The 18,897-nt window shown below is 46.3% G+C and overlaps 1 protein-coding gene across 2 annotated transcripts in view; it reads right to left on the bottom strand.

The window, feature by feature from the left end:
* The window catches only part of armh3 (armadillo like helical domain containing 3), a 117,408-nt gene that overhangs the window by 37,585 nt on the left and 60,926 nt on the right, over positions 1 to 18,897 (bottom strand). For both annotated transcript variants that reach the window (XM_033034080.1, XM_033034079.1), the window contains 3 exons: positions 9,477 to 9,559; positions 7,631 to 7,757; positions 6,034 to 6,109 (listed from right to left, as the gene is read on the bottom strand). In XM_033034080.1, coding sequence (XP_032889971.1) covers positions 6,034 to 6,109; positions 7,631 to 7,757; positions 9,477 to 9,559 — 286 coding nt within the window. The remainder of the gene's footprint in view (positions 1 to 6,033; positions 6,110 to 7,630; positions 7,758 to 9,476; positions 9,560 to 18,897) is intronic.

Here is an 18,897-nt window from a genome sequence, read left to right as displayed (position 1 = left end):
GGAGGGGGTCAGGGGGGTGGAGCAGGGGATTCGCGGCTTCCGGACTTCGGGTCACCACCTCCTCCCAACCCCTCCTGCCCCCACCACCGCAGCCACCCCCCCTCCCTCTCCCCCGAAGTCGCCGACATGCTCCACCTTGGAAGCGACTGCGGGAGAGAGGGAAGGGAGGGAGCCACATGGTGACAGAGGGGGTACACTGAAACACAAAGTGCTCGAGTAACTCAGTCTGAGGAAGGGTCCTGATGTCACCTATCCGTGTTCTCCAGAGATCCTGACCCGCTGAATTACTCCACCATAGTGTCATTTTGGAGGGTGAAGAAGCGCTTGCTGGTGCACCATGCACATCAGGAGTGTCGTCGGAACCGGGGGTCTAAATGGCTGGGGAGACTGAGCCAGGGATGGGTCAGCAGGTCCCTCCGCTATATCCGACATCTCTTACATGGGGGTCGTTAAAACGAGGGCTTTATCTATTGTCTTTGAGAAACAGTTAGGAGAGAAGATGGGCGTCATAGTGGCATAGCGGTAGAGCTACCGCCTTACCGCCAGAGACCCAGGTTCAATCCTGACTATGGGTGCATGTCTGTGAGGAGTTTATACGTTCCCCCCTTGACCTGCGTAGGGTTTCTCTGAGATCGTTCGTTTCCTCCCACACTCCAAAGACCTACAGGTTTGTACATGAATTGGCTTGGTATAAATGTAAATTGTCTCTAATGTGTGTAGGATAGTGTTAGTGTTCGGGGATCGCTGGTCGGTGCGCACGCTGTGGGCCGAAGGGCTTGCTTCTGCACTGTATCTTTAAACTAAAAAGGATCGAGAGCATAGTTGATTCGTTCACGACTGAATGACCAACTGACAGAAAGCTGGAGTAACTCAGCACAGCAAGTCAAATAGCATCTCTGGAGAACATGGACAGGTAATGTGTCAGGTTGGGACCCTTCTTCATATTGACTCTGGAGAACACGGATAGATGACGTCTCGGGAGAGGACCCTTCTTCAGACTGGTTTGAATCTGTATGAAGAAAGGTCCCAACCCAAAACGTCACCTATCCATGTTTTCTCGGGATATTGCCTGACTTGCTGAGTTACTCCAGCACTTTGTGTCTTTTTTGTGTGTAAACCAGCACCTGCAGTTTCTTGTTTCTCGAACCAATTGATTGTGGCTGGCAAACAGCGCAGAGGCTTTGTAGCAGAAAGACACCTGGACCAGACTTTATATTACAGCACTATAACTGCCTCATTTATCACCACTGCATAGAACAATTAACAATGGTGATCATGCACACCTATAATTAGCATCCCTGCTGCTTTATAAATCAGGATTGGTAGCTTCCTTTAATGCCAGGAAGATCGGTTTCAACAAAGGAAAAACACATAAATTGCGACAATGGTTTGCAGACAGAAGGCAGATTAAAATGGAGCAAGTGGGGGCATTAATCAAAAGCAGATGTAATATTAAAGGTACACAAGTGTATTATATATTATAATATTAAAGTGGGTTTAAAATGGAGCTTCAGATTGTGCGACTTGGAGCACAGAGGTGTGAACAATAAAGGTTGCAGTGATTTAACAGGAGCTTGGTTTCACATACATAGAACAGTATAGCGCAATGTCCGTGTAGACGCCAAGTTAAAGAATCTTCTCTGCCAGCACTTGATCCATGCAAATCCATGTGTCTATCCAAAAGCCTTTTAAAAACAACACAATTGCATCTGCCTCCAACACCACACCTGGCAGTGTGTAGCAGGCACCTACCATCCTCTGTGTAACAACATTGCCCTGGTTGTGAAAGACTCTAAAAGCTGGCATGGTGGTGCAGCGGTCGAGAAGCTGCCGTACAATGCCAGAGACCTGGGTTCAATCCTGACCTCGGGTGTTGTCTGTGTGGAGTTTGCACATTCTCCCTGTGTCCACGTGGATTTCCTCTCGGTGCGTTCCTCCCACATCCCAAAAACGTGCAGGTTCGTAGGTTAATTGCCTTCTGTAAATTGTCCCTAGTGTGTAGGATAGAACTAGTGCATGGGTGATTGCTGGTTCGTGTGGATTTGGTGGGCCAAAAGGCTTATTTCCACGGTGTATCTCTAAACTAAACCAACCAAAGTAAACATGCATTATGCAAACGGAATTTCATGAGTTAATTTAACAATAATTTATTTAACAATCAAATTATTAAGTTATTGACAGAATTACGTAACTGCTTGCACTCCAGAATTAAAAGCTTTGCTGACTGATATTAATGCCATTGGCCAGATCTAAACATGCGATTACTGGCTTAATTAAAAAATCAATAGATCAAATTAATTATTGCCACACAATGGCAGGAGACTGGAGCTAATCCATTCACTCGCAAGTGGAGTTGAAATCATGGGCCCCATGTCTTATGCTTGCAACAGCAGAACCTTGAGGCAGACTTGCACCATGGTTCATTGAGAGACCCCCGGGGAACGTCAATTAAATGATGAAAGACGATTCCTCCGAAACGTTGCACTTGATTTATCTTCCAGCTCAAGAAAGACGATTAGTCAGTCATACAGCGCGAAAACAAGGCCTTACGCCCAACTTACCCACACCGACCAACAAGTCCCACCTACATTAGTCCCACCTGCCTGCACTTGGCCCATATCCCTCTAAACTTCTCCTTGGCATCAGCTCCACCTACATCAACAGACTCCAACTGGTCCAGAACGCAGCCGCCCGACTCATCACCCATACCAAATCCTGGCATTGCATCACTCCAGTCCTCAAACAACTTCACTGGCTTCCCATCTCCCACCGGATCACCTACAAAATCCTGATCCTCACTTACAAAGCCCTCCACCACCTGGCCCCCCCATATCTCATTGACCTCCTCTCCCCCTACCAACCCTCACGGTCCCTCAGATCCACATCAGCCGGTCTCCTCTCCATCCACAAGTCCAACCTCCGCAGTTTTGGGGACAGAGCCTTCTCCAGGGCAGCTCCCAGGCTCTGGAACTCCCTCCCCCAACTGATCCGCAATTCCGTGTTCCTCACCATCTTCCAGTCCCGCCTCAAGACCCATCTCTTCACCTCTGCCTATCCTTAGCCCCACGTCCCCGTCCCTTTTCATCTGTGCATTAATTGCCTCATACTGTGTTTTGTATTGAATTCTGTCTTTACTTTGTGTACTAGTCATGTCTCTACTATTTATTTTATTCCCCTTACATGTTTTTCCTCTACCTGCTCAATTTTTGTAAGGTGTCCTTGAGACTCTTGAAAGGCACCCATAAATAAAATTTATTATTATTATTATTAAACCTATCCTATCCATGTACCTGGCCAAATGTTTCTTAAATATTATGATAGTACCTGCCTTAACTATCTCCTCCAGCAGGCTCATTCCATATACCCACCACCCTTTGTGTAAAAAAGTTACCCCTCAGGTTTCTATTAAATTGTTCCCCCTCTCACATTACATCTATGTCCTCTGGTTCTCGATTCCCCTACTCTGGGCAAGAGACTCTGTGCGTCTATTCCTCTTACGATTTTGTACACTTCTATAAGATCACCCCTGATTTTTCTGCGTTCCATGGAATAGAGTCCTTGCCTGCTCAACCTCTCCCGATAGCTCAGGTCCTCGAGTCCTGGCAACATCCTCGTAAATCTTCTCTGCACCTTTTCCAGCTTGACTACATCTTTCTTACCAGATGGTGCCCAAAACTGAACACAATACTCTAAATGATTAACCAGGATGGAAATGTCAGACTAGAGGGCATGGGTTTAAGGTGAGAAGTTTTAAAGGGAATGTGCAGGGAAAGTTTATTTTCTCATGCCGAGCATGGTGGGTGCCGGGAACACGCTGTCTGGGTGGTGGTGGTGGTGGTGGCAGATATGATAGTGATGTTTAAGAGGCTTTCAGATATGCACAAGGATGTGCAGGGAATGAAAGGAAATGGATCACATGCAGACAGTGTAGATTACAGTTGGCATCATGTTCGGCACAGACATTGTGGGCTGAAGGACCTGTTACTATGTGTGCTTTTCTATGTTCTAGGTTTTAGGGCCAATTGGCTGAGATTTACAACTGCCTTTTATAATCTTATGTGGTTAACAGGAAATTATAAGATTAATGGGAGATTACTGTGTGCAAATTGTCTGACATTCCCACAAGGCCTACAACTCAAAAACACTTTCCTGGTTGTATTGTACTCAGGGCTTGTGTGAGGTTGTGTAGGGCAGGAAATAAATACATATTAATATTCTTGACACAAGACCACAAGAAATTGCAGAGAATTGTGGATGTAGCCCAGTCCATCACAGACCAGAATCCCCACCATGACTCCATCTACATTTCACGCTGCCTCAGAAAAGCAGCCAACATGATCAAAGACTTGTCTCACCCCTGCGACTCCTTCTTCCTTCTCCCATCTGGCAGAAGGTACAGAAGCTTGAACGTGTGGGCTACCAAACTTGGAACAGCATCTTCCCCTCTGTTATCAAGCTTCTGAACGGTCCTTCCATAAGCTATGGTGCTGTCCGATTCACCGCCACCCCATTGTGGACATTGGACTGAAACTGATGCACTACAATGCATTTATGCATAAAACTATATTCTGAACTCTATCTTCCCCCTTACTCAACCTATTGTACTTGAGTTTGAGTTGGTTGTATTTATGTGACCTATGAATGAATGTATGAATACTTTATTGTCACATGTGACAAGTCACAGTGATATTCTTTGTTTTGCATACCCAAGGCATGCAAAGAGTTGCCACATATAGGGCGCCGACAGTAACAAAGAATCCCTCCTTTATTCTTCCCCCCCCCCCCATCCCTCGCCCCATGGCGGTTCCCCCACGCCGGGTCGTCGTTTGTTCTTCCTCCCCACCTCGGCAGTTCCTCTTTTGTTCTCGGTGGCCCATCCTCCGGCTCCCACGTGGCCCATCTTCGATCGCCGACGCCATCTTCGACCGTTGGCCCGACCTCAACCAGCACCCTCAACGACCACCGACCTCGTCCAGCGCCCTCATCGAATGCCGCACTGACCTGCTCGATGACCACCAACGGGTCCACTCGTTGGGCCGCGGGGATCCAGGCACTGGCCGCGAGGATCCAGGGACCGGCCACGGGGCTCCGCCAATGCAGAGGCGGATTGGATAGCACGCAAAACAAAGCTTTTCACTGCACCATGGTACAACATGACAATAATAAAGCTAAAGATGTTAGTTTGGTGACACAAGAATTGCACATACTGGAATCTTGAGCAAAACACAATGTGCTGGTGGAACTCAGCGGGTTAGGCAGCATCTGTGGAGGGAATGGACAGACTACGTTTTGGATCAGTACACTTCTACAGACTCAGAAGAAGGGTCCTAACTTGAAATGTCACCTATCCGTTCCCTCGCAGATGCCCCCGACCCACTGAGTTCTTCCAGAACTGTGTTTTGCATACAGCAGCCCTGACCTCCGATCTACCTGTAGACTCTCGTTCAGATTATCTTTAATCGGACTTTACAGGACTTTATCTTGAACTAAACGTTATTCCCTTTGCCTTGCATGTATACTGTGGATGGATCGATTGTAATCATGTATAGTCTTTCCACTGACTCGATAGCATGCACTAGGAAAGCTTTTTATTGTACCTTGGTACATGTGATAAGTCCAAGTGTTCAAGTGAGTTTTATTGTCATGTGTCCCTGTATAGGACAATGAAATTCTTGCTTTGCTTAAGCACACAGAAAATAGTAGGCATTTACTACAAAACAGATAAATGTGTCCATATAGCATGATATAAATATATACACACATGAATAAATAAACTGGTAGTGCAAATAACAGAAAGTGGTTGCTAATAATCAGAGTTTTGTCCGAGCAATAAAAACTAAACGTAACTAAACTAAATAGTTGTGTCGCACTGGGCTTGGTGAAATAGCACACATATTATAATGTCTCCAAAACATGGCAGCCTACTTGAAGGTGGCCGAGTGTCTGTGGCCCCCCCCCTCAGTATCCACAGAATCGGAGGCCATTCAGCCCGACTGGTCATTGGCAGCACTGAAAGTCTCATTAGTTCCATACCTGACGTTGATCAGCGCGTGTGTGACTTTGCTCGCTGGTTCCTTCCACTGGCCGCTGTTTGTTGAGAGCCTCAAAACTAGAACAGAGCAGAAACAAGGTTTCCAGTTGTGGGAGAGTCTAGGACCAGAGGACACAGCCTCAGAATTAAAGGACGTACCTTTAGAATGGAGGTGCGGAGAAATTCCTTTAGCCAGATGGTGGTGAATCCATGGAATTCATTGCCACAGACAGCTGTAGGGGTCAAGTGTTGGGGATTTTTTAACGCGGAGAATGGCAGGTTCTTGATTAGTAAGAATGTCAAAGGTTATGGGGAGAAGGCAGGAGAATGGCGTTGTGCAAGGAAAAACTAAATCAGCCATGATCGAATTGGTCTTATGGTCCTATAAAGCTACACACTGAAAATCATTCTGAGGACACGGATATAAACTGGGAAAAGCTGCATCCACAACACCTCCAACAACAACCAGAAGGAAGGAATGCCAAGGAGCTTCAGGGAAGTTCTATGAGGAGGCTATTGTTGGGAGCAGGACTCAAGTGGCAGAAACTAGCCCGTGTCGTTGGAGGTGGAGTGAAGTAGATTCATAAGAGGCTGTATCTAATACAGCGTTGAGACACCATACTATTGCCTTTCTTCATATTCTATAAATCCCCCTAAACACTTCTTCAATAGGTCAGGGGTTCAAGTCTAGTGCCAGAGTCTTTCACAATTAACCCAGGTTGACTGCCCAAGGGAGTCACTGATGAGGGAATGCAATGATCTTGCAGTTAAGGTGCTAAACTATGACCTCTGCCCTCCAATGCGGACTTTAAGTTCAAAAGGGGGGCCCTTGAGCGCCGGTCACGGTGGCGTGGCAGTAGAGTTGCTACCTCGATCCCGACTACGGGTGCTGTCTGTATGGCGTTTGTACGTTCTCCCCGTGGGTTTTCTCCGAGATCTGCGGTTTCCTCCCACTCTCCAAAGACGTACAGGTTTGTAGGGTAATTGGCTTGGTAAATGTAAAAATTGTCCCTAGTGGGTGTAGGATAGTGTTAATGTGGTCGGCGGGGAGCCGGTGGGCCGAAAGGCCTGTTCCACTCTGCATCTCTAAACTAAAGCAACACAAGAGTGCTGGAGAGAACTCAGCAGGTCCAGCAGCATCTGTGGAGGAAATGGACAGATGACGTTTCAATTTGGGACCCTTCTCTTCAGACTCTTCATAATGGTTTGGTATACATTTGTGTTTCACTGGTACGTGATATAGCTCACAATATTCACAAATACGGCAAATTAATTAAAGCCAAACCGCTGGGGCGCACAGTAACGCAGCGGTAGAGTTGCTACCTTACAGCACCAGACACCCGGATTCAATCCTGACTACGGGTACTGTCTGCACAGAGTTTGTACATTCTACCTGTGACTGTGTGCGTTTTCTGCGGGTGCTCCCACTACAAAGACACAGGTTTGTAGATACAATTGGCTTCTGTTAAAAAAGAGTAAATTGTCCCTAGTATGTAGGATAATGCTAGTGTACGGGGTGATCGCTGGTCGGTGGGCAGAAAGGCCTGTTTCCACTGCATCTCGAACGTCTAAAGTCTAAAGAGGAAAATGTAAACTCACCCATTGAATACAAGTTATCAAAGACCTGGTGCATTCGAATGATCTCGTAGTAAAGTTCATCGTAACTGCTTGGTGTTGGAAGGAAGGTGTCTCCGTAGGTAATGAAAACGTTGAATAAATTCACCACCTGCAAAGAGAGGGAGAGACTTCCTAATTAATCCAAAGAATGGTGGATAGGAAAAGCTATTCACATGGGAACAACCCAGCCTGAAGGGCCTAATCCTGTGCTGTATTGTTCTATGTTGTTAACTTGTTCTATCTTTATGAATTTTAATCAGGATTGGTCATATTTGCCTGTTTGTTCCTTATTGGCGTTAACTGCTTCTCTCTTCCCAGATGTTGCCCGACCTGCTGAGCATTTCCAGCATTTCCAGGCTCTGCTTCTGGCTTTCAATTGAATCACCACAGATCTGGCAAGCTACCCTGGCAACCTCACCCACTTGCTTTTTAAGTATCTAATTTAAAAAATATTCAAAGACTCCGCTTCCAAGTTCAAAGACTCACGCTGGAAAGAGAAGATTTGAGAAGAGTGAAGACAATGTTGCCAGGATTCGAGGGGCTGAGTGCAGGAGGCATAGGGGGCGATCTTTTTGAGGTGTAAACAAATGAGGGGAATAGATACGACAAACTCACAGAATCTTTTACCCAAAGTAGGGGAATCAAAAACCAGAGGACATAGGTTTATGGTGAGAGGGGCAAGATTTAATAGGAACCTGAGGGGCAGCTTTTACCACACAGAAGGTGGTGGGTAAGTCTTTAGAGTGGGAGGAAAAGTGTAGCACCCGGAGAAAACTCATGTGGTCAGAGGGAAAACGTACAAACTCCATATGGACACCATCGGTGGTCAGGATCAAACCCGGGCCTCTGGTGCTGTGAAGCAGTGGCTCTACTGCTGTGCCGCTGTTGACCCCTATGCTGTACGACTCTATGATTCACGAGCCACAGAGACAAAATACTTTACCCCATCTTTGCATTGAATATGCAATTTCCTATTTAACCCTAAGTTCTACAAGATCTAGTGCACCTTAATGCACTAGTCCAGGGAAGGATATTGCAGCATGGATGGTTTTCAGACTAAGTGGATCTGTGTGTGCAGGCAGGTAGGCATTGAGGGAGGTGGGGATCATGAAGATTTGAAAAGTTGAGGTCCATGAGAAATGAATATCCCTGTTGGACATGCTGGCTTTCCAAATAATCTATTAACGGTTGGGTGACATTCATCTGTCCTGTTGCTAGGTTTTTGTTGCCAGGTAACAATGAAGAGCAATCCTTCACTTGTGTGAATCGTTTTTGTTCTGTCTACAGTGTGGAACCTCCGTCATTTAATAAACATAAGGGAGCTACAGGAAGCGTTGCCAAGTTCAGAGGTCCCTGCCAGTTGCCGGCTTGGAGACACCACTCCTTATATCCGCTCCCAATTTAGAGGGTGGTATAGTGGCGCAACGGTAGAGACCCAGAGACACCAGAGACCCGGGTTCGATCCTGACTACGGGTGCTGTCTGTACAGAGTTTGCACATTTCCTCCTATGACCACATGGGTTTTCTCCGGGGGCTCGTTTGCAGTCCTGCTTCTTCGGATGCTTTCTGGTGATCCGAAAAGAAAGATGGGATCACAATATTACAGCCCAGTGGCAAATGATGCAGCCACACTGTTGCAGTGTCGGCCCCACACTCTGGAGACCGTACTGTTCAGCCGTCTATCAAGCTGTAACAGTTTCTAGTTTTAAAAGGATCTGTGACAAAGGAATAGGTCAACATTTTCAAGGGTCCAGTTGTTCTCAATGTTACAAGCTTTTCGAGGATACAAAGGCTACAATGAAATGCACTTTGAAAAGTACCAGCTCACCATTAAGGCCAAGGCAAAGATGTTATGCTTTCCCAATAGCACGGTCTCATTCGACATCACGAACTTCAACAAATTGATTAGTGCTGCAATGAGATGAAGCAGACTGTAATAAATGTTACACAATTTCACGATTGGCACTGAGCCAATCCCACCTAAAGTAGTGGGATTGGCTCAGTGCATTCCCCGCATCTCCCTAGAGTGGGTGAGGGCAGACCCTGGCCAAAAGGAATGGAGTTCCCCTACCCTTCTCTTCAGCAGAGATCTGTCAGACGGACCTGAATCAACCCAGCACCATTTACACGTATGCACTCTTTTATTCATTATAGCAATAACATTTATTCCCTACATGCTAGGGATAATTTACAATTTCTCTCTGAAGGCTGTTACTCTACTGGTACACCACTGTGCCACTCCATCTCTGGAGAATGTGGACAGGTGATGTATCGGGTCGGGACCCTTCTTCAGACTGATCGTAGTTGGTGGGGAGGGGGGGGAAAGGAGGTGAGAATTGGAAGCAAATTTCCCGCTTCAAGTACTTGCTTCCTGTTCCCTCCCCCCTCATCAGTCTGAGAAAAGATCCCGACCTGAGTCACTGATTCATTTTCTCCAGAGATTTTTCTCCAATGATTCCTGGGATCATTCTTGTACATGATTCAATGACACTTTATTGTTTAATGCTTTATTTTGCCGACCACCTGGTAAAATCTTATAGCAGACCTGATCTAGGCAGAATACAGGTGCTGCCATGTTCTGGTGCCAACAACATTACAAAAGATTATCAAACGGTCCCATGCACTTGGGAAACCAGCATCTGTAAGTCTATGCATCTACCACACTATATTGCTTTGTGATATTTATGATGGAACCCAGAGGGAAGGCATGTTCTCCAAATCCTGCCCCCCCCCCCCCCGAGCCAAGAAGACAAAAATCAAGAATGTTTTATTGTCAGATGTCCAAAAATGGAATAATGAAATTATTTCTTGCAGCAGCACAACAGTAATGTAAACCTAGTACTTTGTAAAACGCGTAATGAACAACAAAAATAGTATAAACACTGACAAATAAACAAACAATAACAAAAATAATACCCCCAATACTATATAGTTCAGACTATTTGGAGGTTACAGTGTTTAATACCCTGGCGGTTGTAGGGAAGAAGCTCCCCCTGAACCTGGACATTACAGTTTTCAGGCTCCTGTACCTTCTTCCCGATGGCAGGAGTGCAATGAGAGTATGTCAGGGTGGTGTGGGCCTCTGCTGGTTGCCTTTTTGAGGCAGCGACTCCTGTAGATCCCGTCAATGGCGGGGAGGTCAGTACCTGTGTTGGACTGGGCCGTGTTCACTACTTCTTGCATTCTTCTTTGTTCCAAATACTCACCACACTTTGAGTGAAAAGGTTGCCCCTCAGTTTTGTGTTAAATCTTTCCCCTCTCACCTTGATTCTGGTTCTCCTATCTTCTGCTTCTTGATTCCCATAACCCGGGTAAAAGACTCACTCTATCCCCCTCATGATTTTATACAATTCCATAAGATCCTCCTTCAACTAATTTGGGTGGCACAGTGGCACATCTGGTAGAGCTGGTGCCTCACAGCGCCAGAGACTCGGGTTCCATCATGATCTTGGATGCTGTTTGTGTGGAGTTTGCATGTGCTCCTTGTGACGTGTGGGCTTCTTTCGGGTGCTCCAGTCTCCTCCCACATCCACAAAACATGCAGCTTTGTAAGTTAACCGGCCTCTGTAAATTCCCCCTAGTGTGTAGGGAGTAGATGAGAAAGTGGAATAACATAGAACTAGTGTGAACGGGTGATCGATGGTAGGCGAGGACTTGGTGGGTGGAGGGGCCTGTTTCCATGCTGTATCTCCAAACTATCTTTAAAACTAACTGCACCAGAACTGGCTGCGAAAATCCTCTTGCTCGTTGTTTGATCATGAGGGAGGGCAGCTAACACATTACCGTGCCTATGTGTATTTACAAAGTGAATAACTTTCAGAAAGTTACACAGTTTTGTCACAGACTGAAGCAATGAAGCTCAGATGTCGAGGTATCCATTTTGCTGAGTCTGAACTATTTCCAAACAAGGGGGAGCCAAGAGAGACAGTGGCAGATGGAGGTGGCAGATGCCACAGTGCTGGAGTATTTGAGCTTTGCTGCCTGCGTTGTGCTGCGCCGTGGATCAGATCTGGCTGCAAGGCAAACTGAGCAGCAGCTAAGCAACTGGAACTGCAGCAGGGTAACCATCCAGGGGAAGGAGCTCAGAGGAGAATTTATTCAAACTGCAGGAAGAGACAGAAAGCCAGAGAAAAGAGCTACAGAGGAATGGAAACTGTGAAAAGCGGGTGATGAAGCCTTTTCTTTACACAGTGGACAGCTTGATTGCATTCACGTATCACCTTTTTTTGACTGGATGGATCGCAAACAAAAGGTTCTCACCGTATCTCTGTACACGTGGCAATAATTATAAAATAAACTAAAAGCTGGAAGAAAGGAGGAAGTCAATTAGATAAAAAGGTAGCTACTTTGTGCTTGCTGATGCAGCAGTTAGTGTTGCTGATGCAGCTCCAGAGACCAGGGTTCAATCTTCACCTCCGGTGCTGTCTGTGTGTGGAGGTTGCACGTTCTCCCTGCGATCCCTCTGGGTTGCCACTGGGTGTGCTGGTGCCCTCTCACAACTCAAAGACGTGCGGGTTTGTAGGGTAATCCGCCATTGTAAATTATCCACAGTGTGCGGGTGAGTGGTAGAATTTGTGGTAATAGTGCCACACTGGCCCTTTCGCCCGACTTGTCCAGTTGGATACACGGCATATGGGGATTAGTGTGAAGGGCTGCTCGATTGGCAACGTGGACTCAGTAGTCTGAGGACTGTATAACTCCACAGTTCGAAGCACGGGTGACAATAGAGAGAGAAGTTGGGACTACAATCATCATCGTTGAAAACATTAGCAGCGCAGTGGTGCTGGTTTCTGACGGGAACGATGACGGACGTACCACACATCTCTGTCCTCCAGTTCCTACGGACTTCCGCCGCTGGAAGTATAGGATTTTGGTGTGTGTGCTTTATCATCATTCCTCACAATGCTATGTACGACAGTGATCGCAACTTCCACTGAAGTGTGGATGGCCGTTGGCTCGCTAGAAGCACATCTACCCTTTGACAGGTCTTGTTTTTGGTCCTGCTGGGGGTCCACAGCCCCCTCCTCACCTTGCACACCAGGTGGGGAAGACGGTTTAGTCGCCGACTATCCGACCATGGAGCGGGTAGCACGGGATTACATGGCACCCGTGGCGGGTGGGAACTCCCCCCGACCGGACCTACAGATCTGGGGCTACTAACGGAGAGCGGATCACAGCTTGGTCTAAGTTTAGTTTAGGTTAGAGATACAGCAAGTAAACAGGACCTTTGACCCACCAACTCCATCTTGACCATCGATCACCTGGTCACATTAGTTCTACATTAGCCCACTTTCGCATCCACTTTCGACACATTAGGGGCGATTTACACAAGTCAATTAACCTACAAACGCGCCATCTTTAGGATGTGGGAGGAAATTGAAACACCCGGAGGAAACCCACGCGGTCACAGGGAGAACATGCAAACTCCGCACAAACAACACCTGAGGTCAGGAGCGGCCCAGAGTCTGTGGCGCTGTGAGGCAGCAGTTCTGTCACTGCACCACTGTGGTGCTCTGCAGAGAACAACAGTGGACGAATGATTACTTATGCTCTAACAATGGTTAAGAAAGGCGGTTTCCTCCCACACTCCATAGACGTGCAGGTTTGTAGGTTAATTGGCTTCTGTAAATTGTCCATAGTGTGTAGGATAGAACTAGTGTACTGGTCGGCGTGGTGAGCCGGAGGGCCCGTTTCATCGATCTCTCTCTAAATTAAACTAAACTGTAAGAATATTTTCACAAAAAGAAAAATAACTGAAATGAATGAAAACAATTAGAGGACCAATTCCTTGAATGTGATTGATGCAAAAAAAAAAAGTAGATTCTGAAAATCCAGAAACCAGAGGACTCCAAAAACAATCAGCAGATCAGGCAGACTGTGGGCAGAGTGTCAGATGAAGTCACTGACCTGACACTTTGACTATGCTACATTCCCCACAGATGTTGTCTGACTACCTAGTGCTTCCAGCATTTTAATTTCCTTTAGTTTCCGAATGAATGACACGGGCTCAAATGTAAGAGAGACAACTCCAATATGCTGCTCCTTCAGAGCTGTCGCTCCCATAGAACGGTGCTCCCAGGCACTCCTTCATGGCTGCCCCTCTTGCAGCACAATTGCCTCTCCAGCAACGCAGCACTCATTCACGATGCATCTCCCAAAGTGCAGGGCTCCCTCACTGCCGCCTCCCCCAGAGAGGATTGTGCGTCTCCAACAGCGTGGCACCACTTCACCGCTGCCCCGACCGCAGGGCCGCACTCCCACAGCACGGCGCTCCATCGCCGCTGTCTCTCCAACAACACAACACACCTTCACCGCTGCCCCTCACACTCCCTCTTCCACAGAGCAGCGCTCTTCATCGCAGCCCCCCCCCCCACAGCATAGCGTCACCTCACTGTTGCCTCTCCAGCAGCACAGTGCTCCCTCATCACTGGCCCTCCCACAGCGCTGCACCCCTCTCTCAATGCAGTGCTCCCTCCAAAATATCCCACAAGGAGCAGAGGTAGTTAGGGGATGGGTTATAAAGACAGAGCCAACACCGGAATCAGTACCCCATTCGTGCTTTTTCCCCATATCCCTTCATTCCGTTTGAGCTAAATCTATCTCTCCCTTGAAAACATCCAGTGAATTGGCCTCCACTGCCTTCAGTGGCAGAGAATTCCACAGATTTAGTACTCTCTGGGTGAAAACGTTTTTCCTCGTCTCAGTCCTATCACAACATGCAAAAGGACATTCTGACAGATACATAGATAGGAAAGGTTTGGAAGGATATTGGCCAAAGGCAGGAAGGTGGTACTAGCTTAGATGGGGCACCTTGGTCTGCTTGGACAGGTTGGGCTGAAGGGCCTGTTTCCGTGTCATATGACCCGAATATATGATGCTGAGGATCTAAGGCACCAAGCACCAGATTACTAACATTGACTATGCTTGGCCAACCAGCTAATTCGCCATGCTTGAATGAAACCGAAGCAGAGACATCAGCTCCTGAATATCCACAGTGACAGATTGTTCTGCTCCATTATTTCTTTTTATAACTTCTCTGAAAATGATGTGAACTTTTATGTAATTACGTTTCGTTCTTTCAGACGCAGTCATTTTCCAAACACTCCAGTAAGTTTCCAAATACCCCCCTCAAAGATTTTCTGCTTCATCAGAGACACTATTATAATTTCAGCTTGCAATCCTGTGCCTTTTTGTTTATTACATTCACCGAACGTTGGAGATCATCAATCACAAAGTTCAACTGCCTCACAAAGATGGAGTTACTGAGTCGCTCAACACACAAGGCAAATCAGCCATCACGTCTTTTTGAAAGAGCGATCCAATTATTTTCTTCCGCCACTCCCACAGCCCTGCAAACGATTCCTCTGCAAGCATTTGTGCAATGCCATAGCGTACAGAATGGCACAGCAAAGGGACAGGCCCTTAGGCCCACTATGATAAGATAACACCAGCGAGAGTGCAGCCCCAACCTCCATTTACCTCATTGGAGACCTATGAACTATCTTTAATCGGACACTAATTGTTGTACCCTTCACCCTTTACCTGTAGATTGTGCACCCTTCATCCTTTACCTGTACACTGTGGACGGCTTGTTTTGTTGTGCTGCTGCAAGTAAGAATTTCAATGTTCCGTTTCAGGATATGTGACAACAACACTCTTGGCTGCAGTCAAGCATAATTGTTTCTTTGACTGGGTAGCACGCAACAAAATAAGCTTTTCAGTACCTCAGTCCACATGACAATAATGATAAACTAATCTTCTCTGCATATTCCCCACCCCTTGCAAATCCATGTTCCTATCTAAAAGCATCTTAAACGTCACCATCCCTGGCAGCACATTCGAGGCATTCATCACCCTCTGTGTAAAAACCCATCTCCTTTAAACTTTACCCCTCTCACCTTAAAGCTATGGCCTCTACACTTTGATATTTCCATCATAGGTAAAAGATTCTGACTGCCTCCACTATCTCTGCCTCATATAATTTTAAATACTTTGATTAGGTCTTCCTGCAACTTCTGACGTTCTGGAGAAAACTATCCAAGTCTGTCCAACTTCTCCTTATAAGCAATATCCTCTAATCCAGGCAATATTGTGGCAATTCTCTTCTGCACTCTTTCCAAAGCCTCCAAATCCTTCCAGTAATGTCTCACCCTCTCACCTTAAAGCTATGCCATCTAGTCTTTGACATTTTCCAGCATTGGAAAAAGATTCTGACTTCCCCATTTGAAAGCTATTGTTCAATCTGTTTCTGCCACGCCCAGAATCCCAACAGATCACCACTTAAACAGGATTTTTTTTCTCAAAGAGAATAGTCTGTGTTTACCAAACCTTGTTCAACAGCGTTAACCCTGACCTCAGGTTCTGCTTGTGTGGAGTTGGCACGTTCTTCCTGAAACGTGAGATTTATTTTCCTTCTCTCCTCCCTCCCCTCCCCTCCCCCACACTAAATACTTGGTTTCCTCTCACATCCCTGAGACTTGATGGCTGTCATCAAAATAACACATTTAAATTATCCCCGAGTGTAGGTGAGTGGTAGAAGAACCACTTGCAGTTGATGGATATCTGTGGGTTTATCAGAGCTGCTGCCTCACCGCTACAGAGATCCAGGTTCAATCCTGACTACGGGTGCTGTCAGTACAGAGTTTACATGTTCTCTCCGTGATCATGTGGGTTTTCTCCAATTTGCTCCGATTTCCTCCCACGCACAAACGTGCAGGTTTGTAGGTTAATTGTCTTCTGTAAATTGTCCCTAGTGCGTAGGATGGTTTAACATAGAACTTTGGAGAGGTGATTGATGGTCGGCATGGACTCAGTGGGCCAAAGGGCCTGTTTCCACGCTGTATCTCTGAACGAAACTAAACATAAATTGTGGGGAAGTGAAATCACTCAAGAGTTATCTTTTTGGAACACAACTGTATAAAGGGGCTACTTTTGCACTGTATTGTTCTATGTTTTAATCCTCCTTGTACAATGAAGAGATACAAAATAACTTGCTTTCTTAACTGCATAGTTAGTATGTGTGTCTTCACATCAGGGTACCTGTAACATCCCAGCAGTCTTTTCTCACCATTTAAAAGATATTCATCTTGTTATTCTTCCTACCACAGGGAATAACCTTACGTCCCCGCACTATAAACCATCTGCCACCTCCTTTCCCTACATTTCTAATCTGCCTTTCTCCCTGTGCAGATTCTTGGCACGCTTCTTTCAACTCACTTTCTCCTCCATCGTCGGCAAAGTTGGATTGTTACACTCTGTCTTTTCGCTCGACTCATTAATATAAACTGTGAACAGTTGAGGGCCAAACACTGATCCCTGTGGTACCTCATTAGTGATAACCTTGCCAACCTGAAAACGAATCATTTATTCTTACTTTTTGTTGTCAGTTCTTTAGCTAATCCTCGCCAATATGCTATACCCTGCGCTGCGAAGCCTTTTCTCCCCCCCTGACAACATAAAGATGTTCCTGTTTTGGACTTGTGACTGACAGGCTGCTCTCCGCTTGAGTGGAAAGACATTAAGCATCCACTGCAGTCTAACACACAGTAAGGATGATCGAAGAGGCTGGTACTTCTGCAATTAAAACTTGCAGCACCAGGAACTTTTCAAAGCAAAGGTTCAGTCAGCTGTGAAAAGAATGCAGAGCTAGGTTATAGACAGAGGCAGCAACTCCATCAAAAGGCCAATCATTTATCAGAGAGACACAGGAAATTTAGACTTCAGACTTGAGATATGGCACGGAACCAGGCCCTTCGGCCCACCGAGTCCGTGCCGACCAGCGATCACCCCTAAAACTAGCACTATCCTACACACACACGAGGGACAATTTTGCAATTTTACAGAAGCCAATTAACCCACAAACCTGCACATCGTTGGAGTGTGGGAGAAAACCGGAGCGCCCTGAGAAAACCCACGTGGTCACAGGGAGAACGTGCAAACTCTGCACAGACAGCACCGGTAGCGAGGATCGAATCTGTGTTGTAAGATAGCAACTCTAATGCTGCACCACTGTGCTGCCTAGTATGCATGCCTTTGCATAATGTAGATGCTGGTTTACAATATAAGATACCAAGTGCTGAAGTAACACAGTGGATCCGGTAGAATCTCTGGAGAACATGGGTTGATGCCGTTTTGGATCGGGATAGAGTTTAACTTATGTCATCAAAATGCTTTCTTTTTTACACACAATTATCATGTTGTTCTATTTATTCCTTGCAGCGCAGGAGGCCGAGGGGTAATCTTACAGAGGTGTATAAAATCCTGAGGGGAATAGATAGGATGCACAAACCCGTTTACCCAGAGTAGGGGAATCATGAACCAAAGGACATATGTTTAAGGTGAGAGGGGAAAGACTTAATAGGAACCTGAGGGGCAACTTTTTCCACTCAGAGGGTGGTGGGTGTATGGAATGAGGTGCCAGAGGAGGTACTTGAGGCAGTACTATCACACCATTTAATAGATATTTGGACGGATACATAGATAGGAAAGGTTTTGAGGGATAATGGGACAAATGCAAGCAGGTGGGACAGTTGTAGATGTGGCATCTTGGTCGGCATGGGTAAGCTGGGCCGAAGGGGCTGTATGACTCCGTGGCTCTATGACGAGATGTTAAGTTCACGGATATCTCAACTGAGAATTCCATGTTTATTCAATTAACTGAATTTAAATTCCCAACCCTGGTAGGATTGTGAATTCATCCCTCTAATCTCTGGATTTTCAGTCCAGTCACGAGACACCATTGATCTGCTTTAGAAGGAGGCATATCACATTACTGCTTCACTGTTTAGTCTAGTTTAATTTAGCAGAGAAAACAAAGCCTTTTGGCCCTCCGAGACCACATCGATCATTAATGTTATCCCACTTTCATATCCACACCTTTCACAAGGGGGGAAATTTTACAGAGGCCAATTAATCTACAAATCAGTACATAGAACAATTCAGTACAAGAACAGGCCCTTCGGCCCACAACGTCTGTGCCGAGCATGATGTCAAGATCACCTCTTATCTGCCAGCACATATTCTGTATCCCTCCAATCCCTGCATATTCATATGCCTATCCAAATGTTTTCTAAACGCCTCCATTATATCTGTACATCTTTTCAATGTGGGAGGAAACCAGAGCACACGGAGGAAACCCACGCAGTCACAGGGAGAACATGCAAACGCCATAGACAACACCTGATCAAACTCTGGTCTCTGGTGCTGTGAGGCAGTGGCTCTACCAGCTGTGCCCACAAGGCCACCCAAAA

The sequence above is a fragment of the Amblyraja radiata genome, chromosome 15, assembly GCF_010909765.2.
Source record: "Amblyraja radiata isolate CabotCenter1 chromosome 15, sAmbRad1.1.pri, whole genome shotgun sequence".
Taxonomy (NCBI): Eukaryota; Metazoa; Chordata; class Chondrichthyes; order Rajiformes; family Rajidae; genus Amblyraja; species Amblyraja radiata.
This window is presented reverse-complemented; position numbering and strand designations above follow the sequence as displayed.